This window comes from Hemiscyllium ocellatum, chromosome 8 (genome assembly GCF_020745735.1).
Source record: "Hemiscyllium ocellatum isolate sHemOce1 chromosome 8, sHemOce1.pat.X.cur, whole genome shotgun sequence".
Taxonomy (NCBI): Eukaryota; Metazoa; Chordata; class Chondrichthyes; order Orectolobiformes; family Hemiscylliidae; genus Hemiscyllium; species Hemiscyllium ocellatum.
Window position 1 is genome coordinate 27,311,288 of NC_083408.1, and position 27,844 is coordinate 27,339,131.

Genomic DNA, 27,844 nt, shown 5'->3' on the forward strand with positions numbered 1-27,844 from the left:
ACCCCTCAGTGGTAACTCTGATATACCCCACTCCCCTCACCGTAACACTGATATACCCCACACTCCTCAGTGCTAACTCTGATATACTCCACTCCCTTCACTGTAACTCTGGTATACTCCACTCCCCTCAGTGCTAACTTTGACATACCCCATGCTCCTCACTGTAACACTGATATACCCCACACCCCTCACTGTAACACTGATATACCCCATGCCCCTCAGTGTAACACTGATATACCCTACTCCTCTCACTGTAACACTGATATACCCCACACCTCTCAGTGGTAACTTTGATATACCCCACTCCCCTCACTGTAACACTGATATACCCCATGCCTCTCAGTGTAACACTGATATACCTCACTCCCCTCACTGTAACACTGATATACCCCACACCTCTCAGTGGTAACTCTGATATACCCCACTCCCCTCACTGTAACACTGATATACCCCATGCCTCTCAGTGTAACACTGATATACCCTACTCCCCTCACTGTAACACTGATATACCCCACACCTCTCAGTGGTAACGCTGATATACCCCACTCCCCTCACTGTAACACTGATATACCCCATGCCCTCAATGTAACACTGATATACCCATGCCCCTCACTGGAACCTTGATATACCCCACTCCCCTGACTGTAACACTGATATACCCCACACCCCTTAGTGTTAACTCTGATCTTCCCCACTCTCCTCACTGTAACACTGATATACCCCACACCCCTCAGTGGTAACTCTGATATACCCCACTCCCCTCACTGTAACACTGATATATCCCACTGCCAACACTGATATATCCCATGCCATCACTGCAACACTGATATACCCCACCCCCTCACTGTAACACTGATATACCCCATTCCCCCCACTGTAACACTGAAATACCCTACTCCCCTCACTGTAACACTGATATACCCTACTCCCCTCACTGTAATACTGAAATACCCACACTCCTCACTGTTAAACTGATATACTCCACACCTCTCATTGATATACTCTATTCCCCTCACTGATATACCCCATGCCCCTCACTGGAACACTGATATACCCCATGCCCCTCAGTAGTAACTCTGATATAACTCACTCCACTCACTGTAACACTGATATACCCCATGCCCCTCACGGTAACACTGATATACCCCACACCCCTCAGTGGTAACTCTGATATACCCCACTCCCCTCACTGTAACACTAATATACCCCACACCCCTCAGTGGTAACTCTAATATACCCCACTCCACTCACTGTAACTCTGATGTACTCCACTCCCCTCAGTGGTAACTCTGATATACCCCATGCCCCTCACTGTAACTGATATACCCCACACCCCTCAGTGGTAACTCTGACATACCCCACTTGACTCACTGTAACACTGATATACCCATGCCCCTCACTGTAACACTGATATACCTCACTCCCCTCACTGTAACTCTGATATACCCCACTCCCCTCAGTGGTAACTCTGATATACCCCGCTCCATCACTGTAACACTGATATACCCCATGCCCCTCACTGTAACATTGATATACCCCACACTCCTCAGTGGTAACTCTGATATACCCCACTCCCTTCACTGTAACACTGATATACCCCATGCCCATCAATGTAACATATACCCCATTCCCCTCACTGTAACACTGATATACCCCACTCCCCTCACTGTAACACTGATATAACACATGCCCCTCACTTTAACATTCTGATATACCCCATTCCCCTGACTGTGTCCTGAGTTCTCATGGTTATCTTTACGATCTGTCTGCTGCTGGCTGAGTTTGGACCTGGTGCTGATCGTTTGCGTGGGTCTTTTGCTGATTGTAGGTGAGCCTGTAGAGGAGCACTGTGATATCGAAGATGAACCTGAGAACATGGAGCAGGAAGAGGCGGAGGATCTGAAGAAGCAAGAGTCTGATGAGGTCTGTTGCTTGCTTCTCTCCAGTTTCCTTTTCAATCTGAGGTTTGAATTGTGTCGAAAGATTGGAGATGAACCTTCCTTATTACCTGTCCATGGTTGTCAGACATATGTTCTCTCACAGTGCTGTCCATTGGTTGTTCCTGAGTTTTGATGTAGAGATGACTAATGATAGCATTTGTATTGATGTAAAAATCTACAAAGGCTTCGCTCCATCTCTCCCAATTGGGCCATCTTTGTCTTTGGAATCTGGAGCCTGTGACTCTATCATATTTCTGAACTCTAATGCCTTTTGAAAAGGCCGAATCATTCCTCAATTGTAAACCATCTCAACGTTTTGTTTCTTGAAATGATTGTTATTTGGAAAACATTTGTTGCTTTTCTGTTATTCCTGAAGGGTGGAACAGAGTTCAACCTCTTGGGAGGCCAACCAGGAATTTAGGGGAGGGGACGATAGGGATGTGTTGCAGGGAGGGTGGGGGGGGGGGGGGGGGGGGTGGCGTCTTCTGTTGAGGAGTAATATCACTGGACTCACGAGTCTGTGCCAATCGTTCCTGGGACAGGTATATGAGGAGCTTGATGCAGAGTAAAATTCATTCTGCAATGCTCCATGAAACAACAGGAACCATGCAGGGGATCTACATAAGGAGGAAGGCTAAGGGTCTCAAAGAATGCAGTGCACCTGCCCTTACCAAGATAAACAATGCTACCCAAATCATAATGAAAGTAGTTCATGAGGGGTTACAAATTGATCAAGGCAAGGCTGGATTTTAAGTCACCCGGATCGAATGGGATGCACCCGCAGATAGAAATTGAAGAAAAATTGACCATAATCTTCCAAGCCAATCCTTGACCATGTTAGAAGATGGGAGAATGGCAAATATCACATGCTTGTAAGAATAACCCCAGTCAGTTTAACCTTAGTGATAGGCAAGCATTGAGAGGTGATCATTTGGGACAGAACTAACGGTTACTAGGATATGTATACTTTACTAAAGGAAAGCCAGTGCAGATTTGTTCAAGACAAATCATGTTTAATGAACTTGATGAATTTTATTGATGTGGTAGAGTGAGGTCAAGGCAGTCGCATGGGGGGGGGGGAAGGTGTTGCTGTGATGCATTTATTTCCCCTGTTGGAGGACCTGTTTCCTTGACTCCCCCGCATAGTATTGCTCCAAGTCAAATATTCAGTCCAGGGAATGGAGTTAGGACGTGCCTAGTTTTGCTTTTTTAAAAAATTACTTCTGGGGTTAAACTTCACTCGCAGTTTTTATTTCCTCTCCCCAATTGTCCTTGTACTGAATGACTTGCCAGAACTTTTGAAAAGCTATTTCTTGGCCAAATCATCAAAATATAGAATACATATGGTGTGTAAGCGGGCCATTCAGCCCATCAAGTCCACACCAACCCTCTGAAGTGCATCCCACCCAGACACACCTCCAACTCTATCCATGTAACCCCGCATTTCCCATGGCTAATCCACTTAACCCACATATCACTGGACACTGTGGGCAATTTAGCACAGTCAATCCACCTAACCTGCACATGTTTTTACTGTGGGAGGAAACCAGAGCACCCGGAGGAAACCCACATGGACAGATTGTGCAGATTCCACACAGACAGTCACCCAAGGCTGGAATCAAACCAGGAAACCAGGAAAGGACTCGAAGGATTTCCTGTTCCTCTGCCATACAGGTTTTTAGTAGTTTATACATGGTAATTAAACCATGATTATTAATGATGAACATCACATTCCAGGGATTTTCCAGAGGTTGGATTTGAACATGTAACTCACGGCTTAAGTTCAGGGTTCCTATGTCTGGTAATATAATCACTGTGCTGCCTTTTGTACTCATGGGCCTATGGTCTTAACTTCACAGTTATTGCTGCTTCAATTGGAGTGTCTGTAACTGAGTGATGTCCATGTGTTCTTTTCTAACAGGGAACTGCTGGGCAGGAAGTGACAGCGTATGAAGAGATGTCCAGTTTGGTCAATTACATTCAGCCTGTGAAGTTCCAGTCCTTTGATGTGGCTAAGAGTAAGCTATCCCTGTACTCTCGGCACGATTCAGTTCAGTTTGTTAGATCTACCCTGATAGGAGATCCAGTGCACTGGTTCCAAGTGAGGAACTGTGCATGGACGGCTGGTTCCCAACTGGTTCCGATTTTGGAACTGTGAGGTTAGAAGTCCATGGAAAGCCCTTGTCTCTCGAAGCAGGAAGACTGAGGCACCTCCTGATAGAGGTCACTAAGTTAACGAAAGGCTGTGGTCAATGTTATCGATTTCTCAGAGATTCCAAGCTGCACCTTTCCATGCATGTTGTCACCTGGAGTTACCGATAGTGAAGGGCAGATGCTCCAATGTTTTCCCGCTATATAGGTGACCAGGACTCTCTCTCACTCTCACTGCCTGCCACGGGGCTGTGTCAGGAGGCTCTGCAGGATGTATGATTGCATGTCTTGGGTAAGCAAGGCCTATATCCAGAGATTTTCTTTCCCAAAGTTACCCCATTGCGCCCCAAGGCCCTCAGTAATGAAAAGGCAGAGATAGATATAAGGCTTCCACTTGCACCACAAAATAGAAAGGGGTCAGTAATAAATTCAAGAGGACATTCAGGAGAAACCCTTTTACCAAGAGAGTGGTGAGAAGACAGGACTTAATGATGCAGGGAGTCGTAGAGGTGAGATGTTGGGATGTATTGAAGGGGAGGCTCCATGGTCAAGGAAGGAAAACGCCCCCATTCTTGACTTCCTCTTTAGCAAATCTGCTTATCCATGCAAAGCTCTTTGTTGGCCATTTGTTCATTCATTTGAGAAAAACCAACAAAACAACATTAACACAAAGCAGAAACTGTGCTCTGATACAACAAGGTTTAAAGGTGGGTCAGCACACTGCAGGCCATCGCACTTTATAGCAGGGAGTGACAATCATCCAGACACCATTTTGGCTGGAACCCATCAAACTGACTGTCAATGTAAAACACGCTCGGCATGCGCTGTTTCATGGGAACGTGACTCTTGCAAATTTGCTGATAGATTTAGAAAAAGAATGGATGTAAGAACCAGGAGTAGGAGTAGGCCATTCAGCCCCTCTGGCCAGCTCTGTCACAACTGATCTCATCTTGGCCTCAACTCCACTTTCCTGCCTGCTCCTGAGTACCTTTCAACCCATTACTAATTAAAAATCTGTCTACGTCCTCCTTCAATTCATTCAGTGTCATGGCGTCCACTGGACTCTGGGGTAGTGAATCCCACAGATTCACCACCCTTTCTATATAAAATCTTAGCCAGGAGGAGGATGGTGTGATGTGTAGACCAGCTGGGCTGTGGGACCTGTATTTGACGGTACACTCTGTGTATGAATTCTAGACAATATTACTCCAATCCAATATCAATATGTGTTGCAATGGCAAAGATGGTAGCACAGACCCCGAAGTGCTATGTTCAGGTGCTCTTTCACTGTCTCATTCTCTGGTCACTAACCGGTGTTATCATAGGCTTCAGCTCCCCTCCAGTAACTCGGTATGAGGCTGAAAGAACTACCTTGTATTTCTATTCAATCTATTCTGGTAGGAGTACAGTATAAACACTTGCTAACCCTACTCTCTTCATTTTACAGAAATAAATAAATCCTACATCATCTCTTCGTTCACTGAGACCAAAGCTCTGGATCTGCTCGTCAAATTCTCAGTTGATTTTGTTGAGTATCCTTCCACATGTTGTTCAGCACTGGCCACATATTAAGAAATCTAAGCTAGAAAGGTGCACTTTGACACCTGGGCAGCTGTTGTCAGGGTTGGCATAAACTCCCATGGAAGAGAAAGCCACTTGATTAGCTGACACGCAGAACGACAACGTATAGTGAATGGTCAATTCCCCAGAGAGTGTTACAGACTTGAATCTAATTGATGGCATCAGGGGTGGTTTATATGTAGAATAACAGATACCTGGGAGTGAGTCACAGACTGAAGTCTAATCGAGGGGTTCAGTGTAATTTATATGTAGAATAATAGATTCCCAGTAGCAAATTACAAAGTGGAATCTAATTGAGATATAAGGTGGTTTATATATAGACTAACAGGTACCTGGGAGTGAGTTATAGGCTGGAATATAATTGAGGACTTAGAGGTAGTTTTTAGATCAAATAACAGATACCCAAGGGTGAGTCAAGTTTGAGTATAATTGAAGGGTTATAGATGGTTTATCCTTCTCTTACTGGAACTCCCAAAATGCACCACCTCACACTTATCAGGATTGAATTCCATCTGCCATCGCTCAACCCAATTTACCAGTTGATCAGTATCAGATTGTAGACTGAAACCATCCTCATCACTATCAACAACAATTTTTGTATCATCTGCAAACTTACTAATTATACATTCTCATTCATGTGAATGTAGATTATAAACAGCAAGTGTCCCAGCACTGACTGCTGTGGCACATCACTGGTCACAGGCTTCCAATCTCACAATTCTAGGCCAGTTTTGGATCCAGTTTGCCAACGTTGCTTGGATCCCATGGACTTACCTTTCGGACCAGCCTTTCATGTGGGACCTTGTCAAAGGCCTTACTGAAATCCATATAAAGATTAGATTAGATTAGATTACAGTGTGGAAACAGGCCCTTCGGCCCAACAAGTCCACACCGACCCTCCGAAGAGCAACTCACCCAGACCCATTCCCCTACATTTACCCCTTCACCTAACACTATGGGCAATTTAGCATGGCCAATTCACCTAACCTGCATATTTTGCATATGTGGGAGGAAACCGGAGCACCCGGAGGAAACCCACGCAGACACGGGGAGAATGTGTAAACTCCGCACAGACAGTTGCCTGAGGCAGGAAATGAACCCGGGTCTCTGGCACTGTGAGGCAGTAGAGCTAACCACTGTGCCATCGTACCGCCCACATCAACTACAACACCCTTATAAATAGATCAAGTCACCTTTCCTATCCCTGATCCCTGATCAATCCTTTCCTTTCCAAGTGTTGATTGTCCCTCAGAACTTTTTCCAATAATTTCCCAATCGTTAACATTAGACTAACTGTTGTGGTTCTGCCACCGAGCTGGGAATTTGTGTTGCAGACATTCCGTCCCCTGTCTAGGTGACATCCTCAGCGCTTGGGAGCCTCCAGCATTTATAGTGATTTGTATCTGCCACTTCCGGTTGTCAGTTCCAGCTGTCCACTGCAGTGGCCGATATATTGGGTCCAGGTTGATGTGCTTATTGATTGAATCTGTGGATGAGTGCCATGGCTCTAGGAATTCCTTGGCTGTTCTCTGTTTGGCTTGCCCTATAATAGTAGTGTTGTCCCAGTCGAACTCATGTTGCTTGTCATCTGAGTGTGTGGCTACTAAGGATAGCTGGTCGTGTTGTTTCGTGGCTAGTTGGTGTTCATGGATGCGGATCGTTAGCTGTCTTCCTGTTTGTCCTACGTAGTGTTTTGTGCAGTCCTTACATGGGATTTTGTAAACTACATTGGTTTTGCTCATGCTGGGTATTAGGTCCTTCGTTCTGGTGAGTTGTTGTCTGAGAGTGGTTGTTGGTTTGTGTGCTGTTATGAGTCCTCGTGGTCGCAGTAGTCTGGCTGTCAGTTCAGAAATGTTTTTGACGTATGGTAGTGTGACTAGTCCTTTGGGTTGTGGCATGTCCTCATTCTGTTGTCTTTCCCTTAGGCACCTGTTGATGAAATTGCGGGGGTATCCGTTTTTGGCGAATACATTGTATAGGTGTTCTTCTTCCTCTTTTTGCAGTTCTGGTGTACTGCAGTGTGTTGTGGCCCTTTTGAACAGTGTCTTGATGCAACTTCTTTTGTGTGTGTTGGGTGGTTGCTTTCATAGTTTAGGATTTGGTCCGTGTGTGGCTTTCCAGTATACCTTTGTGGTGAATTCTCCATTCAGTGTTCTCTGTACCATCACATCTAGGAATGGGAGTTGGTTGTTCTTTTCTTCTTTTCTAGTGAATTAGACTAACTACTCTGCAATTACTTGGCCAATCCCTGCTGCCCTTCTTGAACAAAGGAACCACATTAGTGATCCTCCAGTCACTTGGCACTTCACCTGTGGCCAGCCAAGTATTAAATATCTCTGCTAGGGCCCCAACAATCTCCTCCCTTGCCTCCCATAGCAGCCTGGGATACATCTCATCAGGCCCTGGAGAGTCACACATATTTACGCACATTAAACATCTAACAGCCCTCCTTATTAATCTTAACATGATCTAGTGGCTCACAATCCCAAATTAAATCTTCAGCTATTAAATCTTTCACCTTTGTGAGTATGGATGAGAATATTCATTGAAGACCTCACCCACATCCTCTGTCTCCACATACAGTTTGCTCCTTTGGTCCCTAATAGGCCCCACACTTGCTCTTAATATACTCATAAAAAGCCTTGGGATTTTCCTCAACCCTATCTGCCCAAGATAGTTTGTGGCCCATCTTCGTCCTCTGAATTTATTTTTTTAAGCAACTCCCTACATGCTCTGTACTCCTAAAGAGTTTCCCCAGCTCTTGGTGCTGTTTACTTCACAAAAACATCCTTCTTTTTCCTTATCAAACTCTTGATATCCCTTGATGTCCAGGGCTCCCAGACTTGCTGCCCTTGCCTTTCTTGTTGCTGGTCCTGAATTTTCACTACATTATTTTTAAAAGACTCACACTTTCCAAATGTAGACTTACCTACAAGGTGCTGCTTCCAGTCCATGTTTATCAGATTCTGTCTAATGATGTTGAAGTTATCTTACCCCAATTCAGACTTTTAACTCCTGCACTATCTTTATCCTTTTCCATGAGGACTTTGAAACTTACAGGATTATGGTCACTATCCCTAAAAATGTTTACCCCGCTAATACTTCAACTACCTGAAGCAGCTTAATTCTCTAGGATTAGGTCTAACATTGCCTCATCTCTAGTAGGACTACCTACATACTAATACAAAAAGCTCTCCTGGAAACACATTAGAAATTCCTCTCTGTCTAATCCTTTCACATGAAGGCAATCCCAGTTAACAAAGTATCCTGTACTGTAACCTGTTCCTCTGATGCCTCTGTGATTTGCTTCTCTATCTCCCTGTGAATGTTGGGAGGCCTGTAGTACAATCCCACCAAAGTGATTGTCCCTTTTTTTATTTCTAAGCTCTACCCCAATGGCCTCATTTGAAGATCCTGCTGAGACATCCTCCCTTATTATTGCAGAGATGGTTTCCATTATCAATAAAGCAATGTCCCCACTTCTCTTACCTCCGCTCTATCACGCTTGAAACTTCTATATGTTGAGCTGCCAGTCCTGACCTTCTTTCAACCATGTTTCAGTGATTGTAACAAGATCATATTCCCATGTGCTGATCAATGCTCTAAGTTCATTTGCCTTACCAGTCGGATTCCTTGCATCAAAATAGATACAGTTTAGCTTTCTGGTCCTCCCTTATTCTGCCCTTACCTTATTTCGGTTATGGGTAAAGTGTTGGAAAGGGTTATAAGAGATAGGATTTATAATCGAGGTTAAAAACTACAGATGCTGGAAACCAGATTCTGGAGTAAAGTGGTGCTGGAAAAGCACAGCAGTTTAGGCAGCATCCAAGGAGCAGGAAAATCGACAGTTCGGGTAAAAGCCCTTCATCAGGAATTCTTCATCAGTATTCCTGATGAAGGGCTTTTGCCTGAAACGTCGATTTTCCTGCTCCTTGGATACTGCCTGAACTTCTGTGCTTTTCCAGCACCACTCTACTCCAGAAATAGGATTTATAATCATCTGGAGAGGAATAAGTTGATTGGGGATAATTATCATGTTTTTGTGAAGGGTCGTTCATGCCTCACAAACCTTATTGAGTTCTTTGAGAAGGTGACCAAACAGGTGGATGAGGGTAAAGTGGGTGATATGGTGTATGTGGATTTTAGATAAGGTTCCCCACAGTAGGCTATTGCACAAAATATGGAGACATTGTTTCACAGGTCGACACAACATAAAGGGCCGAAGGTCCTGTACTGTGCTGTAATATTCTAATGACAGCCAACTTGACACTGACATTTTTTACAAACCCACTGACTCCCACAGCTACCTGGATTACACCTCTTCCCACCATACCTCCTGCAAAAATGCCATCCCATATTCCCAGTTCCTCCACCTCTACCGTATCTGCTCCCAGAAGGACCAGTTCCACCACAGAACACACGAGATAGCCTCCTTCTTTAGAGACCACAATTTCCCTTACCCCATGGTTAAAGATGCCGTCCAACGCATCTTGTCCACATCCTGCACCTCCACCCTCAAATCCCACCCCTCCAACCGTAACAAGGACAGAACCCCCCGGCTTTCACCTTCCACCCTACCAACCTTCACATAAACCACATCATCCGACAACATTTCTGCCACCTCCAAACAGACCCCACCACCAGGATATATTTCCCTCCCCACTCTTTCCGCTTTCCACAAACCGTTCCCACTGTGACTACCTGGTCAGGTCCATGCCCCCCAATAACCCACCCTCCCTTCCTGATACCCTCTCCTGCCACCGCAGGAATTGCAGAACCTGGGCCCACACCTGCCCCCTCACCTTCATCCAAGGCCCCAAAGGAGCGGTCCACATCCATCAAAGTTTTACCTGCACATCTACCAATGTCATTTATTGTATCTATTGGCCCCGATGCGGTCTCCTCTACATTGGGGAGACTGGACGCCTCCTAGCAGAGCGCTTTAGGGAACATCTCCGGGACACTTGCACCAATCAACCACACCGCCCTATGGCCCAACATTTCAACTCCCCCTCCCACTCTGCTGAGGACATGCAGGCCCTGGGCCTCCTCCACCACCGCTCCCTCACCACCTGGAGGAAGAACGCCTCATCTTCCGCCTCACAACACTTCAATCCCAGGACATCAATGTGGACTTCAACAGTTTCCTCATTTCCCCATTCCCCCACCTCATCCCAGCTCCAACCTTTCAGCTCAGCACCGTCCCCATGACCTGTCCTACCTGCCTATCTTCCTTTCCACCTATCCACTCCACCCTCCTCTCTGACCTATCACCTCCATCCCCACCCCATTACCTATTGTACTCTATGCTACTTTCTCCCCACCCCCACCACCACCCCCCTCTCATTTATCTCTCCACTCTGCAGGCACCCTGCCTCTATTCCTGATAAAGGGCTTTTGTCTGAAACGTCGATTTTCCTGCTCCTCGGATGCTGCCTGATCTGCTGTGCTTTTCCAGCACCACTCTAATCTAGACTCTGGTTTTCAGCATCTGCAGTCCTTGTTTTTACCCTGGAAAATTCTATGTTCCATGTCTTCTCCACCTGCTGGACTGTGCGAGCAATCCTTCTATTTTTGATGAAAACTTGTTCCTAAGTTTATATCTATTCTTGTTCCACATTCCCCTGACAAATCAGTTTAAAACCTTCCCAACAGCATGAGCAAACATCCCAGCAAGGATACTTGGCCCATTTCAGTTTAGGTACAATCCATTCACTTACTACAGTAACTATCCCAAAGGATCCAAAAGTCTCAAGCTCTCCCTCTTACACTATCCGTTTAACCATGCATTCATCTGACATAGCTTCCTATTCCTGCACTCAGTTTCACATGGTACACAACCAATACGGAGATTACAATCTTAATAGTTTTCTTCCTTAGTCTACCAGCTAGCTCCCTAAGTTCCTGTTGGAGGGCCTCATTCTTTACCCATGCCTTTGGTGGCGCCATTTACCGTGACTGCTGGCTGTTGGCCCTCTCCATTCAGAATGCCCTACAGCTGTTCTGAGACATCCCTGACCCTGGCAATCAGAAAGGCATCATACCATTCAAGAGTCTCATTTGCTGCCACAGAGCTTCCTGTCAGTTTCCCTTACAATGAAGTTCCCTGTTACTGAAGCTGTCCCAGTCTTTGTCCTCACCTACTATGCAACAGAGGCAACTGAGGTACCACAAACTTGGCTGCTGCTGTTGCTTTCCCCTGAGAGGCTATTCTCCCCAACAGTATCCAACGTGGTGTACCTGTTTGTGAGGGAGATAGTCACAGGGGACTCCTGCACCACCTGCCCAAGATTTACTAGATTTCCAGGTAGTCACCCAATGCTTTTCAGTCTGTGTAGTCCATATTAGTAGTGTGACCAACTCGCTTGACATGCTATCCACTACAGTGACTGGCCTTTCTTCACATCAGTGTGTTCCCCTTGTAGCTCTGCTATCTGTCACCTCTCTTACAATAACTGTGTACTAACAGCTGCCCTCACCTCACCCCTGTTGAGTCTTCACAAGAAGACTGGTGCAAAGCTTTATTATAAATTACCACAGTGAATTGTAGAATGATATGGTGGCTCAGTGGTTAGCACTATTGCCTCGCAGCGCCAGAATCCAAGTTCGATTCCACCCTCAGGTGAGTTTGCGTGGATTAGATTAGATTCCTCACAGTGTGGGAACAGGCCCTACGGCCCAACAAATCCACACTGACCCTCCAATGACCAACCCACCCAGACCCATTTCCCTCTGACTAATGCACCTAACTCTATGGGCAATTTAGCATGGCCAATCCACCACCTGTACATCTTTGGACTTTGGGAAGAAACCGGAGCACCTGGAGGAAACCCATGCAGACACGGGGAGTGCTAGGCCTTTTCTCATTGGAACGGCGAAGGATGAGGGGTGACTTGATAGAGGTTTATAAGATGATCAGGGGAATAGATAGAGTAGACAGTCAGAGGCTTTTTCCCCAGGTACAACTGAGTGTTACAAGGGGGTATAAATTTAAGGTGAAGGGTGGAAGGTATGGGGGGATGTCAGGGATAGGTTCTTTACCCAGAGAGTGGTGGGGGCATGGAATGCGCTGCCTGTGGGAGTGGCAGAGTCAGAATCATTGGTGACCTCTAAGCAGCCATTGGATAGGTACATGGATAGGTGCTTAAGCTAGGACAAATGTTCGGCACAACATCGTGGGCCGAAGGGCCTGTTCTGTGCTGTATTGTTCTATGTTCTAATGTGCAAACTCCACACAGACAGTTGCCCAAGGCTGGAATCAAACTTGGGTCCCTGGAATTGTGAGGCTGCACTGTTGTATGGAATTTGCACATTTTCCCCGTGTCTGCAAAGGTGTCCTCTGGGTGCTCTGATTTTTTTCCTGCAGGCCAAAGACATACAGGTTAGGTGAATTGGCTATGCTAAATTGCACATAATGCAACGGCTAGGTAGACTGTCCATGGGCAACATGGGGTTCCAGGAGTAGGGTAGGGTGGTAGGTTTCGGTGGGATGCTCTTCAGAGGGTCAGTGTGGACTTGATGGGTTGAATAGCCTGACTCCACACTGTAGGGATTCTATAATTCTCATTCCTTTCCTATCAATTGACCCCAGCTCTTAATCAAACCAGATCTTGAAATCTCAGTGCCGTTTACCTTTTCCCCCAAATCTTCCCTTTCCTTCACCCTTCCCCTTCTCTCTTTTTTCACCTCTTCTTTTTTTCCCTTGTTCCTCCAACCACTGTTCAGCTCCTTTCCATCCCCTTTTCCTATCCTCTGTGTCCCATTTCGCCCTCCAGTGGATGACATATCCCCCCTGTCATTATATGTTATTGTGGTTCTGTTTGCCAAGCTGGGAGTTTTTGTTGCAAACGTTTTGTCCCCTTTATAGGTGACATCTTCAGTGCTTGGGAAGCGCTTCTGTGATGTTTCCTCCAGCATTTATAGTGGCTTGTCTCTGCCACTTCCGGTTGTCAGTTGCTGTCCGCTGCAGTGGCCGGTATATTGGGTCCAGGTCGATGTGTTTGTTGATAGAATCTGTGGATGAGTGCCATGCCTCTAGGAATTCCTTGGCTGTTCTCTGTTTGGCTTGCCCTATAATAGTAGTGTTGTCCCAGTCGAATTCATGTTGTTTGTCATCTGTGTGTGTGGCTACTAAGGATAGCTGGTCATGTCGTTTCATGGCTAGTTGGTGTTCATGGATGCGGGTTGTTAGCTGTCTTCCTGTTTGTCCTATGTAGTGTTTTGTGCAGTCCTTGCATGGGATTTTGTACACTACGTTGGTTTTGCTCATGCTGGGTATCGGGTCCTTCGTTCTGGTGAGTTGTCTGAGAGTGGCTGTTGGTTTGTGTGCTGTTATGAGTCCTAGTGGTCGCAGTAGTCTGGCTGTCAGTTCGGAAATGCTCCTGGTGTATGGTAGTGTGGCTAGTCCTTTGAGTTGTGGCATATCCTCGTTCCGTTGTCTTTCCCTTAGGCATCTGTTGATGAAATTGCGCGGGTATCCATTTTTGGTGAATACATTGTATAGGTGTTCTTCTTCCTCTTTTTGCAGTTCTGGTGTGCTGCAGTGTGTTGTGGCCCTTTTGAATAGTGTCCTGATGCAACTTTGTTTGTGTGTGTTTGGGTGGTTGCTTTCATAGTTCAGGACTTGGTCTGTGTGTGTGGCTTTCCTATATACCTTGGTGGTGAATTCTCCATTCGGTGTTCTTTGTACCATCACATCTAGGAATGGGAGCTGGTTATCCTTTTCTTCCTCTCTCATGAATCGGATTCCTGTGAGTGTGGCGTTGATGATCCGGTGTGTGTTCTCTATTTCTGTGTTTTTAATGATTACAAAGGTGTCGTCCACATATCTGACCCAGAGTTTCGGTTGTAATTGCGTTAAAACTGTTTGTTCTAACCTTTGCATTACTGCTTCTGCTAGGAGTCCAGAGATCGGTGAGCCCATGGGTGTTCCGTTGATTTGTTCAAATATCTGGTTGTTGAATGTGAAGTGTGTTGTGAGGCACAGGTCCAGTAGTTTAAGTTTGTTAATAGGTTCAACGCCCTGTTGTCTGTTCTGTATGTCCAGCAGGTTGGATATTGTTTCTCTGGCTCGGGTTTTGTCGATAGAGGTGAACAGTGCCGTTACATCGAATGAGACCACAGTTTCTTCCTTGTCTATGTGTATATTTCTCATGATGTCCAAGAATTCTTGTGTTGACTGTATAGAGTGTCTGGATCCGCTGATCAGGTGTTTCAGTTTCTGCTGTAGCTCTTTAGCTAGTTTGTGTGATGGTGTCCCTGGTAGTGATACTATGGGTCTGAGTGGGATGTCTGGTTTGTGTACTTTAGGTAGTCCATAGAATCTGGGGGTGTTGTTGCTTTCTGGTTTCATTCTTTGTAGGTCAGACCTGGTTATCTGTCCGCTTTTTCGTAGGTTCCTCAGTGTGTTGTTTATCCTATTGGTGAGCTGTGGCGTGGGGACAGACTCCCTCTTTTGGTAGGTGTTGGTATCTGCAAGTAGTTGTTGTGCCTTTTGGATGTACTCTGCTTTGTCCAGTATGATGTCATCCTGCCTTTTGTCTGCTGGTAGTATGATTATGTTCTTATCGTTTCTTAGTGATTTTAGTGCTTCTTTCTCATTGGTGTTGAGGTTGTGTGTTTGTCTTTTTCTTGTTATCAGAGGTACGATACTTTGTCTCACTGTTTGTTGTGTCTCTTCTGTCAGTCCATTGTTCCTGAGTGTGCATTCTAGTGCTGCTAGAAAGTCTGCTGTCTTGGCGTCCCTGTGGTTGTAGTTGAGTCCCTTGGCCAGTATTGTTCTTTCCGTGTCTGTGAGCTGTCCGTGGGAGAGGTTTTTAACCCAGGTGTATGTTGTGGTGTCTTCTTCGTTGTGTGTTAGTTTGCCCATTTTTTCTTTTAGTGCCGTTTTTTTTGCGGTTCTATGGTCTGTGTCCATTCCTGATTGGTGGTTTTTGAAATCAACGATTTTTGGTGCGCAATTTCTTATCTGTATTTGTGAAGTCTGTTGTGAGTGTCTGTAATTATTACCTGGATCATCCTGAGTCCGTTCTGTCTGGCTGTGTCCTTGGCTTGTTGACTGGTGGTCTGTATCTGACACATGGTGGAAGGATTCAATTCTTTCAGCATTCATGCAGGAACAGGAGTTGTTCGTATGTGTCGCTTAGGCGGTTAGCACAGGATTCCCATTTCCTGGCTTGTCTTAGCATCTCTCGCCCGTAGGAGTTCAAAGTTTGGGAGAAGATTTGTAGCTCAGGTGCTCGTTGTTATGGTTGTGTTCGCCGTGCTGGGAGTTTTTGTTGCAAATGTTTCATCCCCTTTCTAGGTGACATCCTCAGTGCTTGGGAACCTCCTGTGAAGCGCTTCTGTGATGTTTCTTCCGGCATTTATAGTGGCTTGTCTCTGCCGCTTCCGGTTGTCAGTTGCTGTCCGCTGCAGTGGCTGGTATATTGGGTCCAAGTCGATATGTTTGTTGATAGAATCTGTGGATGAGTGCCGTGCCTCTAGGAATTCCCTGGCTTATATGTCATATGTTAAGCCAGTTACTAACTCACACCCTAACCCCAAACTCAAACAGGTTGACCAATTTCGAAGCTTCAGAACAGGAGCTGAGGAGGCAGTCAAACCAATGTCCGCCACTTCGTCTCTCCATCCTCACTGTGTACTTTCAGTTTAGCAAACGGTTGGTGCTCCCCTGAATGTGTGTGTCCTCCTGAGCATTACACCCATCATCACTGGGTGGTGGTAACGAAGGTCCAAACACAACTCTCCAAGGGAACATCAGCTTCTTCGGTTTCCAAATTCCTATACGAGCCCACCCCGCCACAGGTACAACAAGAGGCAAATGAGTCGCATCTACCCCAAGGGGACGAGGGTAGACTCCTCCAACTACATGCCCCAGGTCTTCTGGAATGCTGGCTGTCAGATGGTAGCTCTCAACTTCCAGACTGCAGGTGAGTGGAAGAGCGGGGACTGGCCTCCTGACCAGAGCACACCCACCACCCACCACCCCACCCCCACTCCCACCAATTGGCAGGACAAAGGGATTAGTGAATTGAATTGATGAGAGAAGTAATGAGTGATGAACAAAAGGACAGAGATCAACAGTCATTTTAACTATTAACTATAAGTATAATAACTAATATTAATGAGAGATTACTCAGAGTGAATAAAGCATTAACTTGAGGAATGACACCGATGAAAGGTAAAGATCCTCTGATAGTCACATTGGGTTTGAAAGTAGAATCTCTGATAGTGACTTTGAATATAGCCTAGAATCCACTGAAATTGACTCTGGGTTTGATACAGGATCTTCTCAATCTGACTCTAGATCTGATTCAAGATCATTCATGATAATGATTCGGGGAGGGTTTGATACAGGATCCTTTGATCCTGACTCTGGGTTTGACACAGGGCCCAGTTTTACTGAACCCTTCCCCCCCATTTCCACTTTATCAGAGGTTGTGGTGACTCCAAAATATGGGACCATTAGATCCCTAGGAGTTGCTGAGTGAGTGAATGAGCTTGGCTAATCTAGTTCTCTGACTCTCCCCAGATCTGCCTATGCAGTTGAACAACTCGTACTTTGAGTTCAATGGGCGGAGCGGATATATTCTGAAACATGAACTTCTGCGTCACCTGGATAAGACGTTTGACCCTTTCACCACTGATCGCATTGATGTCGTTGTGTCAAACACTCTATCCATCTTGGTAATGGTTACATTGGTTCCAATTGTCCTTGTGTTAATATCTCACCCTCTGTCCTTTTTTTCAATACATCACCTTCTGTCCATACATCTTGAATACATGACTCTCTCTCTCTGTTCAATGCATCACTCTCTGTCTTTGTTTGATATGATTTGGAGATGCCGGTGTTGGACTGGGGTGGATAAAGTTAAAAATCACACAACACCAGGTTATAGTCCAACAGGTTTAATTGGAAGCACTAGCTTTCAGAGCGCTGCTCCTTCATCAGGTGGTTGTAGAGTACACAATTGTAAGACACGGAATTTATAGCAAAAGTTTACACTATGATGGAACTGAAATTATAGTCTACATTGAAAAATACCTTGATTGTTTGTTAAGTCTCTCATCTGTTAGAACGACCATGTTAGTTTCACTTCTTTCATATGTAAATTGCAAAACTTTTAAAAAAAAAGTTACATTCTCATCCAAACATATAAATAGAAAGCAGGAATTATCAGCAGTGCTTCATTCGGAGGCTCACTGAAGATGCTACCTAGTAGAGTGATGAAATGTCTGGAAATGAACCTTCCAGCTCAGTGAGCAAACCTACATCCAGAACCTCAACCTGAGCCACAAATCTTCTCAAAACTTGCTAAATCTGTTGGACTATAACCTGGTGTTGTGTGATTTTTACCTTTGTTTGATATATTATTGTTTGTCCACTTTTCAGGCAGTAGTTGAGATTTTAAGATACCGTTTACTGGACTAAAACATGTGACATCCTGTGTATTGGTCCAGGATATAGAGTTTTCACACTGGGAAAATGCAAGGGGTTGGCATTCTGTGAGCTGGCCTCTCATATTGATGGCATTGAAGTGATTGGCTGAATGGCATCCTGTTTTGACCATTATCTGACTGCATGGCCCAGCAATGCCCTTTTGACAGGAGGTGTGTTGAGCTAGGCTGGCTGTTGTTTGGGTTAGTGGCTGGTGCCTTGAATTTGGATTGAAGTCAGCCCTCGACCAGTGCACCATGGTCACTCTTTCAGGTGGGTACATGGATTTGAATCCTGTTCTCTCCCTCCCATTCAGCCCATGTGCATATCTCCCTGCTGCTGTTCCCAGGTGCTACCCCATCTCACCTCCATTGTCTCCTTGCTGTAGGTAATTTCAGGGCAGTTTCTGTCTGATCGTAACTCCAGATTCTTCGTTGAGGTGGAGTTGCTGGGCCTCCCAGGTGACCCAAAGAGGAAGTACAGGACAAAGCTTAGCACCGAGCCGAACTCGATTAACCCCCAGTGGAAGGATGAAGAAACGTTTGTGTTCGAAAAGGTAAAATTTCCCATGTGTGCTGTACAATCGTGCTTAGACAAATAGGAGGCTGGAAGTACACAGCATCAGGAGATGAAGAAATCAACATCTTGGATGTAAATCCTTCTTCAGGACTAGATGTGGGTGTAAGGGGAGCTACAGAATTTTTTTTGTCTCGAACCAAGTGCAACCCTGCTTGATATGGCCACCGACTGTGTCAGCCCCTTCAGCACACTATTGCTCTCCCTTCGTCCCCTTTCTCCCTGATAGGATTCCCCTTGCATTCATCTCCAAACCCCATCCCTCTACCTAGAGAATCATTGAAGTTGGTCATCCTTCACTATTTGCACCACCTTCAGTGTGGCACCACCACCAGAGGGAATGTTTCCCTCCCTTCCCGAACCTCCCAAAGGATTCCCTGCAGACTCTGATCTCTTGGGTTTCCTTAACGACATCTTGGTCCATTCCATATGGGTGGCACGGTGGCTCAGTGGTTAGCACTGTTGCCTCACAGCATCAGGGTCCCAGGTTCAATTCCAACCTCGGGTGACTGTCTGTGTGGAGTTTACGCATTCTTCCCGTGTCTGTGTGGGTTTCCTCCGGGTGCTCCGGTTTCCTCCCACATTCCAAAGATGTGCAGGTTAGGTGAACTGGCTATGCTTAAATTGTCAATTAGGTGCACTAGTCAGATGGAAAAGGGGTTTGGGTGGGTTACTCTTCAGAGGGTCGGTGTGGACCTTTTGGGTCGAAGGGCCTATTTCCACACTGTAGGGAATCTAATCTAATCTAATTCCCAACATTCCCGCCCCACCCAATGTTGGCTTCCCACCAAGGAGATGTCAACCTTTCTCCATACGCTCAGGGTCCAAGCCCCACCCCCCTCCCAGCTCCAGTTCGCAATTTGTTGGGACTTCCTTCAATGTAATCTCTGGCATTCGCTGCTCGGAATGTGTTCTCCTCTACGCTGAGGAGGCCAGTTGCAGATAGGGTGGCCCTTTTTTTTGTGGAATTCCTCTGCTCAGTTTCCAGTAGTGATTCTGAGCTTCCCGTTTCCAAAATCTTAACACTCCAGTTCAGGGAGGAAGACCGAGTTAAACCTGTCGTCCACAAACACTGGAACTGTCCGGTGCGCACCAAGACCTAGATAATTTATTTATTTATCATGAACAGCAAGGGTTCAAGCAACAACCCCTGGGGAACTCCACTACAAAACTTCTTCTGGCCCCCAAAAGATGTGATTGGCCATAACTCTGTTTCCCATGCCTCAGCCAATTTTGTATCCACGTTGCTCCTGACCATTTTATTCCATCACATGTAACTCTTCTATTGGATGGTACTGTACAGAACCCATTTTTTAAACCCGTGGACATCACATCAATTCCATTGCCTTCTTCAATCTGTTCTGTTACCTGTTTAAAAAGCTCCTGCAAATTAGTTAGACTTGACTTCCCTTTGAAAAAATCCATAAGAATTAACTAATCTCTTTTCATGTGACTCTTAATCTGACCCCAAATCATTGAGTTGAGAAGCCTCCCTACCACTGAAGTTAAACTGAGTCTGTAATTTCTGGGCTTATCCTTACCCCCTTTTTTGAACTGGGATGTAACATTTGCAGATTTGACTCACATTTCAAATTGGAGCTCCGGAGGATTCACTTTTAAGTTTGTCTGGCTTTTCCCTCTTTTATTCTGCGCTTAGCCTCCAGCGCTGCTCCTAATGAAGTATGGATGGAAGACCGTTAGCCATGACACTCTCCTCGCTGCATTGCAACATTTCACTTTCAAGTCCCGCCCCCCCCGTCAAAAATCATCTGGTCAGTACCACATTGCTCTTAGTGGGATTGAACCTGCTGCGTGCAAGTTGGCTGTCTCATTTCCTACATTGCAACAGCAACTACAACTCAGGGGCACTCCATTGGCTGACAATGCTTTGAGACAACCAGTAGTTGTCTGCTATACAATTGTCTTTCTTCCTGAGGTTCATGTAAACTCTAGGGTCAGTTCTTCATTTTTCCATTGAGCACATTGTCATACTCCAGACTCAACTTGGATTTCAGACATTTCAGATTGTTGCCATCCCTCCTGTTATTTTCAACAGTGGCTGTTGGTGTCAGCTCTGCTATTGCCATTCACATCTCCTCTAGATTCCATCGTGTCATGAGGTAGCAGTTCACCCTGTGCCCAAAACGTCTGTTCTTACTCTGTGGGCCTGTACATGCATCCTTTAATGGATAATAGTCCACCTGCCTCTTGAATGCCCCAATTGGACCTAGCTCCACTGCCCTCTCAGGCAGGGCCTGGGGCAGGAAGATCAATGCAGTGCCAATCATCAGGGGCATCAGGCACTTAGCTGCATCAAATCACAACGGCATCTCCAAACTCGAGTGTGATAGGTCAAATGGACTGAAAGAGATACAGAGGAAAGAGGAGAGAGAGGAGAACAGAAAGAGGGGGGAGAGCAGAGGAGAGGGAAGAGAGAAAGGGGAGAGAAGAGGGAGAAAAGAGAAGGAAGAGAGAAAACAGGAGAGAGAGGGAGAGGAGAACAGAGAGAGAGAGTGAGAAAGGGGAGAGGAGCGGGAAGAGAGAAAAGAATAAAGAGAGAGAGAGAAGAGGGGAAAGATGGAGAAAGCAGAAGGAAGAGAGAAACAGCAGAGTGAGGGAGAAGACAGACAGGAGGTGGGAGAGAGAAAGAGTCAGGTGGAGGAAGGCTGTAGGGATTGCATAGGAGGGAGCAAGCAAGAAAGAGTAGCATTCAGGATCAGGGAGAGAATGAGAGAGCTGGAGGAAAGCTGCAGAGTTCAGGGGAGAGGGAGAGACAGTGGACAAGGCTGTAGGGGATGCTGGTGAGAAAGGGAGTGGCAGAGGTTACAGCGGTCAGGGTAGAGAGAAAGAGGGATGGGGTGGCTGCAGGGGTTGGGGAGGAGAGAGAGAGATGGAGGGGAAGGCTGTAGGAATGAGGGAGAGGAGATGGAGCCTGAGCAGGGAGAGAGAACAAGATTGCACAAATGTGAGAGAGGTTGAGGCTGCAAAGCTGGGGAGGAAGCTGGGAGAGGTGAGCAGGAGAGAGGCTGCAGGGAGGATAGTGTATGGAGAGACAGGCTGAAAATCCTGCCAACAACAGAATACTCAGTGAACTAGGAGTCAGGAAAACTGGAAATCCATGGAGTAATGAATTCCTTGCAATTACTTGTGGAACTACTCACTTAAAACTATACATATTCAAAAGTTACCAATATAATAGGGGTGTGGATGCCATATTAGTTACTAACTTTAAATCTGATGTTGACATCTACAAGACAATGGAAATGGTAATAAGTACCAGGTTAAACTTTTCCAGTGATGTGGTACAAACACAGTAGCTTTGACCTTATCAGTCGGTAGAAAATGTGCTTAGAGAATGGCTTTTTACATGTAGAAACGCAAGATTTATTTTGATGAAAAAGGTTTTGTTGCTAACTTGTGTCTGTTTTCTGGTGCCAATTTGAAGACTGAAATTGAGGAAACTAATGTGTTAGTTGTGGGCTGTGGCTTTATTTTTATTGGAACATTGCTAATTATGGAATATATTATAATCCTCCTTCTGTGTGAGTCCGAATACCTGTGTCAACATAAACACGGGAGGTGCTGTTACAATATGATGGCATTGCAGAAAATATGAAAATATGAAAAAGTAGCCTTTAGGGGTTGAGGAGAATTGACCCCTTGTTTCCAATTCTGAAAGAGGTGAGGAGGAGGTATAAAGGTGATGATGGGAGGAATAAGGGACCTGGAAACAGAAACAGGGGCCACTGCTTGCCCCCACCTCAGGCAGTGGAATCCCGCATCACTTAGTATTGGCCAAGTTTTTCCCTGTGTCTCTTTTGCTAATTATTTTAAACTTGTGCCTTCTGCTTCACCAATCTGACTACCTACACTGGCCAGACCCCCTCATGATTTTGAATGCCTCTATCAAATCTTCTCTTGGACAATTCACAGCAATTCTCCTGTGATTAAGTCTCACTGTCACCCAACTGATTGCCTGGGCTGTGAGGGTCTACCTACGTAAAGTGTTAACATGCTGGGGATAAGTAACATCAAATACGTGTTTTGTTTATTGCCCAAGTTTCTGGTATTGAGACTAGTTCTAATGCAATGAAGGGTATGTTGGGTTCCAAGAGATCGATTGTGTTAGGGGACTCTCTAGTCCGAGGCACAGACAGATGTTTCTGTGGCCAGCAGCGAAAAATCAGAGTGGTATGTTGCTTCCCTGGTGCCAGGATCAAGGATGTCTCAGAGAGGGTGCAGAATGCTCTCAAAGGGGAGAGAGGCCAGCAGGAGATCCTTGTGTACATTGGAACCAATGACATAGGAAGGGAAAAGGTTGAGATTCTGAAGGGAGAACATAGAGACTGTGGCAGGAATTTAAAACGGAGGTCCTCGAGTAGCAATATCTGGAATACTCCTGGTGCTATGAGCTTATGAGCTAGTGAGGGCAGGAATAGGAGGTTAGAGCAGATGAATTCATGGCTGAGGAGCTGGTGTACGGGAGAAGGATTCACATTTTTGGATCATTGGAAGCTCTTCTAGGGTAGAAGTGGCCTGTACAAGAAGGATGGATTGCACCTGAATGGGAAGGGGACTAATATACTGGCAGGGAGATTTGCTAGAGCTGCTCAAGAGGATTTCAACTAGTAAGGTGGGGGGTGGGACACAGGGAGATATTGAGGAAAGAGATCAATCTGAGACATGGACAGATGAGAAATGGAATGAGTCAAACAGTCAGGACAGGCAGGAACAAAGCAGAGAACAAGGTAGAACTGATAAATTAAATTGTATTTATTTCAATGCAAAAGGCCTAATAGGAAAAGCAGATGAACTCAGAGCATGGTTAGGAACATGGGACTGGGATATTATAGCAATTACAGAAACATGGCTCTGGGATGGACAGGATTGGCAGCTTAATGTTCCAGGATACAAATGCTACAGGAAGGATAGAAAGAGAGGAAAGAGAGGAGGAGGAGTGGCATTTTTGATAAGGGATAGCATTACAGCTGTGCTGAGGGACGATATTCCCGGAAATACATCTAGGGAAGTTATTTGGATGGAACAGAGAAATAAGAAAGGGATGATAACCTTATTGGGACTGTACTATAGACACCCTAATAGTCAGAGGGAAATTGAGAAACAAACTTGTAAGGAGATCTCAGCTATCTGTAAGAATAATAGGGTGGTTATGATAGGGGATTTTAACATTCTAAATATAGATTGGGACTGCCATAGTGTTAAGGGTTTTGATGGAGAGGAATTTGTTAAACATGTACAATAAAATTTTCTGAGTCAGCATGTGGATGTACCTACTAGAGAAAGTGCAAAACTTGATCTACTCTTGGGAAATAAGGCAGGGCAGGTGACTGAGGAGTCAGTGGCGGAGCAGTTTGGGGCCAGTGACCATAACTCTATTAGTTTTAAATAGTGATGGAAAAGGATAGACCAGATCTAAAAGTTGAAGTTCTAAATTGGAGGAAGGCTAATTATGAAGGTATTGGTCAAGAACTTTCAAAAGCTAAGTGGGTGCAGGGATGGCTGGAATATTGGAAGTCTTCAGAAATGAGATAATGAGAGTCCAGAGAAAGTGTATTTCTGTTAGGGTGAAAGGAAAGGCTGGTAGGCTGAGGGAATGCTGGATGACTAAAGAAATTGAGGGTTGGGTTAAGAGAAAGAAGGAAGCATATGTCAGGTATAGACAGGATAGATCGAGTGAATCCTTAGAAGAGTATAAAGGCAGTAGGAGTATACTTAAGAGGGAAATCAGGAGGGCAAAAAGGGGACATGAGATAGCTTTGGCAAATAGAGTTAAGGAGAATTCCAAGAGTTTTTACAAATACATTAAGGACAAAAGGGTAAACTAGGGACCACAAAGATCAGCAACTTGGCCTTTGTGCTGAGTCGCAGGAGATGAGGGAGATACTAAATGAGTATTTTGCATCAATGTTTACTGTGAAAAATGACATGGAAGATATAGAATGTAGGCAAATAGATGGTGACATCTTGAAAAATGTCTATATTACAGAGGAGGAAATGCGGGATATCTTGAAATGCATAAAAGTGGATAATTCCCCAGGATCTGATCAGGTGTACCCAAGAACTCTGTGGAAAGCCAGGGAAGTGATTGCTGGGCCTCTTGCTACAATTGCAATGTTTAAAAGGAATCTGGATGGGTATATGAATAGAAAGGGTTGGAAGGATATGGGCCAGGTGCTAGCAGGAAGGGATTGGTTTGGATATCTGGTCGGCATGGACGAGTTGGACCGAAGGGTCTGTTTTCGTGCTGTACATCTCTATGTTCTGATTGATTCTGGATTATGATGGGTTAATTAAGGTTCTGTGAGGGCGGTCGTTGCCATTTGAAGATTCAGCTATTCCTCTCGATGTCATTGCAGAATTTTAATGAGAATCCATTGCAATCATGCATTAATATTCATTCAGTGTAGATGGGACTTTCATGTTTAATCCTTCCTGTTATGAAGGAGAACATCCGTTAAGCCTTCTTGATTATATGCCATACCTGCATATTAACTTTGTGTGACTCATGCACTAGAACACCACAATCCCTGTGTACATAAGAATGACTCTCTACAGTTGTTCTCCATTTAAGTCTTCCTAACAAAAAGTGAACAACTTTACATCTTGCCACTTTACACTCTATCTGCCAGATGTTTGCTCACTCAGTCATTCTGTCTGGAGCTTCCTTGTGTCATCTTCACAACACACCTTCCTACCTATCTTGGTGTTATCTGTGAAATTAGCTGTCATGCCTTCACTTGACTCATCTAAGTCACTGATGCAAATTGTGAAAGGTTGAGACCCCAGTGCAGAACCCTGCACACTCCGACGATCAGGCAAAGACCTATTTACTTTCCTCTTTATCCACAGTGGATTACTTCTTCAAAGATCTCCAGCAATTGATTAAACAGGATTTCCCTTTAATATAACCATGCTGACTCTTCCTGATTACCTTGTGGTTTTCTAAGCATGCAGCTACAATCTTTTTAATGATCAATTAAAGCACCTTCCCCATAAAAGATGTCAAGCAACCTGGCCTATTGTTGCCTGTTTCCTGCCTTCCCAACTCCCTTCTTGAACAGTGATTATATCTGCTATTTCTCAGACAGTTGGAATATTTTCTGAATCTAGAAAAGTGTGGGAAACTAGCACCAATGAATCGATGGCCTCATTAACCACCTCTTTTCCAGCTCTGGGATGCAGTCCATCGAATCCCAGGACCCAAGAGAATGTAGCTCCATCAGTTTGCTCATCACTGTCTCCCTAGTGATAATAATTTCACCAAGTTCCTCTCTCTCCCTTCCACTTGCTGATTTATAGCTCTCGCTAGAATGTTTCTGGTATCCTCTCTAGTGAAGACGGAAGTAGGTTCTTGTTCATTTCATCCACTGTCTGCTTATTATTCGCTATTAACTCACCATTTAGTCTCTGGAGCACAAAAACGCACATGCATTCAGATACAGTGCCTTTAGTTTAGTCATTTTGTTATCTTTCAAATATCTAGTCTTGACTGTTGGTGTATTCCTAAGTCTTTTTTTTCTCTTTGTTCATTCCTGCCATTCTCTGACACACATTTCCCATACTACTATTTTCCTCTCTTTGTTGTAGCACAGCTTTCCACATTTTATTCCTTGCGCCATTATTTAGTTTTGAATTAGTTACAGTATACCATTTGCAAGTAGTATCAACCCTTCAATAACACTATCCGGTCCGACCACTGCATTCCTTGTTGCTGCTCCAACTTCAAAGGCTTCCTGTACCACAGTGCCAAAGTTCATTTCGCATATCCACCTGGCTATTTATTTCATTCATTCCTGATTTGCAGATCCTTGTCCCGGAGATGGCTTACGTAAGAATCGCCACATTTGAAGATAACGGCAAATTCGTTGGACACAGGATACTACCAGTTCCTGCTCTCCAAACAGGTAACCTAGGCACTGCTGCCTCCCACAATGTAGTAAGGGGCCGTCAAATCTCCTTCCTGTCAGAGCACTATACGGACAAGTCCCATTAACCACATTACATTGATATATCTCATACTCCGGAACCACATTACACTGACATAGCGCATACTGCGGAACCACAATTCACTGACATAGCCCACACTGCGGAACCACATTACACTGACATAGCCCACACTGCGGAACCACATTACACTGACATGTTCCACACTGCGGAACCACATTACACTGACATGTTCCACACTGCGGAACCACATTACACTGACATAAAGGGCAGCATGGTTGCTCAGTGGTTAGTGCTGCTGCCTCACAGCACCAGGGACCTGGGTTTGATTCCGCCTCGGGCGACTGTCTGTGTGGAGTTAGCACGTTCTCCCCATATCTGCGTGGGTTTCCTCCCACAATCCAAAGATGTGCAGGTCAGGTGAATTGGCCATGCTAAATTGCCCATAGTGTTAGGTGCATTAGTCAGAGGTAAATATAGGTCTGGTTGGGTTGCTCTTTGGTGGGTCAGTTTGTACTTTTGGGCCAAAGGGCCCGTTTCCATACTGTAGGGAATCTGATCTAATCCCGTACTCCAAAACCACTTTACACTGACATACCCCACACTCTGGAACCACATTACATTAACATATCCCACACTGAGCAACCACATTACACTGACATATTCTACACTCCTGAATGATGTTACCTCAACCTATCACAAAGTATTGGAATAGACATAATGGATATATCCCACATCCCCGAACTACATTACATCGACAAATTCCAAATTCTCTAACCATATTCCTGAGATGTAACACATACACACAACTTTTTAGGGACTATACCCATGCCCCTGAAAGACATTACAGGGACACACTCCCACCAATGTACCACAAACAGGTCAATTTCAAGCTAAGATACAATTTGGCGCAAGTGGACTCGAAACAGCTGCTGGCAGATAAAACTGTGTCAGAGTGGTGGCAGCCTGTCAAGGAAATAGCAAAGAGCACAGTTCCCATAAGGAGAAGGCCATGACTGTGAATGCTGGATACCAAAGGACAAAGATCAAGTTTAAGAAAAGAAAAATAGGCTTATGGCAGATACAGATGGCTCAATGTGGCAGGGTTCTTGGAGGAGGAGTAAAGAGGGGAATCTTAAAAAGGAAATTAGGACAGCTAATGAATGAGAATTTAGTTTACACAGAGGGTGGT

The 27,844-nt window shown here is 45.1% G+C and overlaps 1 protein-coding gene across 1 annotated transcript in view; it reads left to right on the forward strand.

Moving 5' to 3' along the window:
* The window catches only part of LOC132817808 (1-phosphatidylinositol 4,5-bisphosphate phosphodiesterase beta-2-like), a 132,571-nt gene that overhangs the window by 70,657 nt on the left and 34,070 nt on the right, over window positions 1-27,844 (forward strand). The window contains exons 15-21 of the mRNA XM_060828304.1: window positions 1,829-1,923; window positions 3,862-3,958; window positions 5,539-5,623; window positions 16,479-16,603; window positions 17,206-17,360; window positions 18,500-18,667; window positions 26,513-26,612. Of these exons, the coding sequence (XP_060684287.1) occupies window positions 1,829-1,923; window positions 3,862-3,958; window positions 5,539-5,623; window positions 16,479-16,603; window positions 17,206-17,360; window positions 18,500-18,667; window positions 26,513-26,612 (825 nt within the window). The remainder of the gene's footprint in view (window positions 1-1,828; window positions 1,924-3,861; window positions 3,959-5,538; window positions 5,624-16,478; window positions 16,604-17,205; window positions 17,361-18,499; window positions 18,668-26,512; window positions 26,613-27,844) is intronic.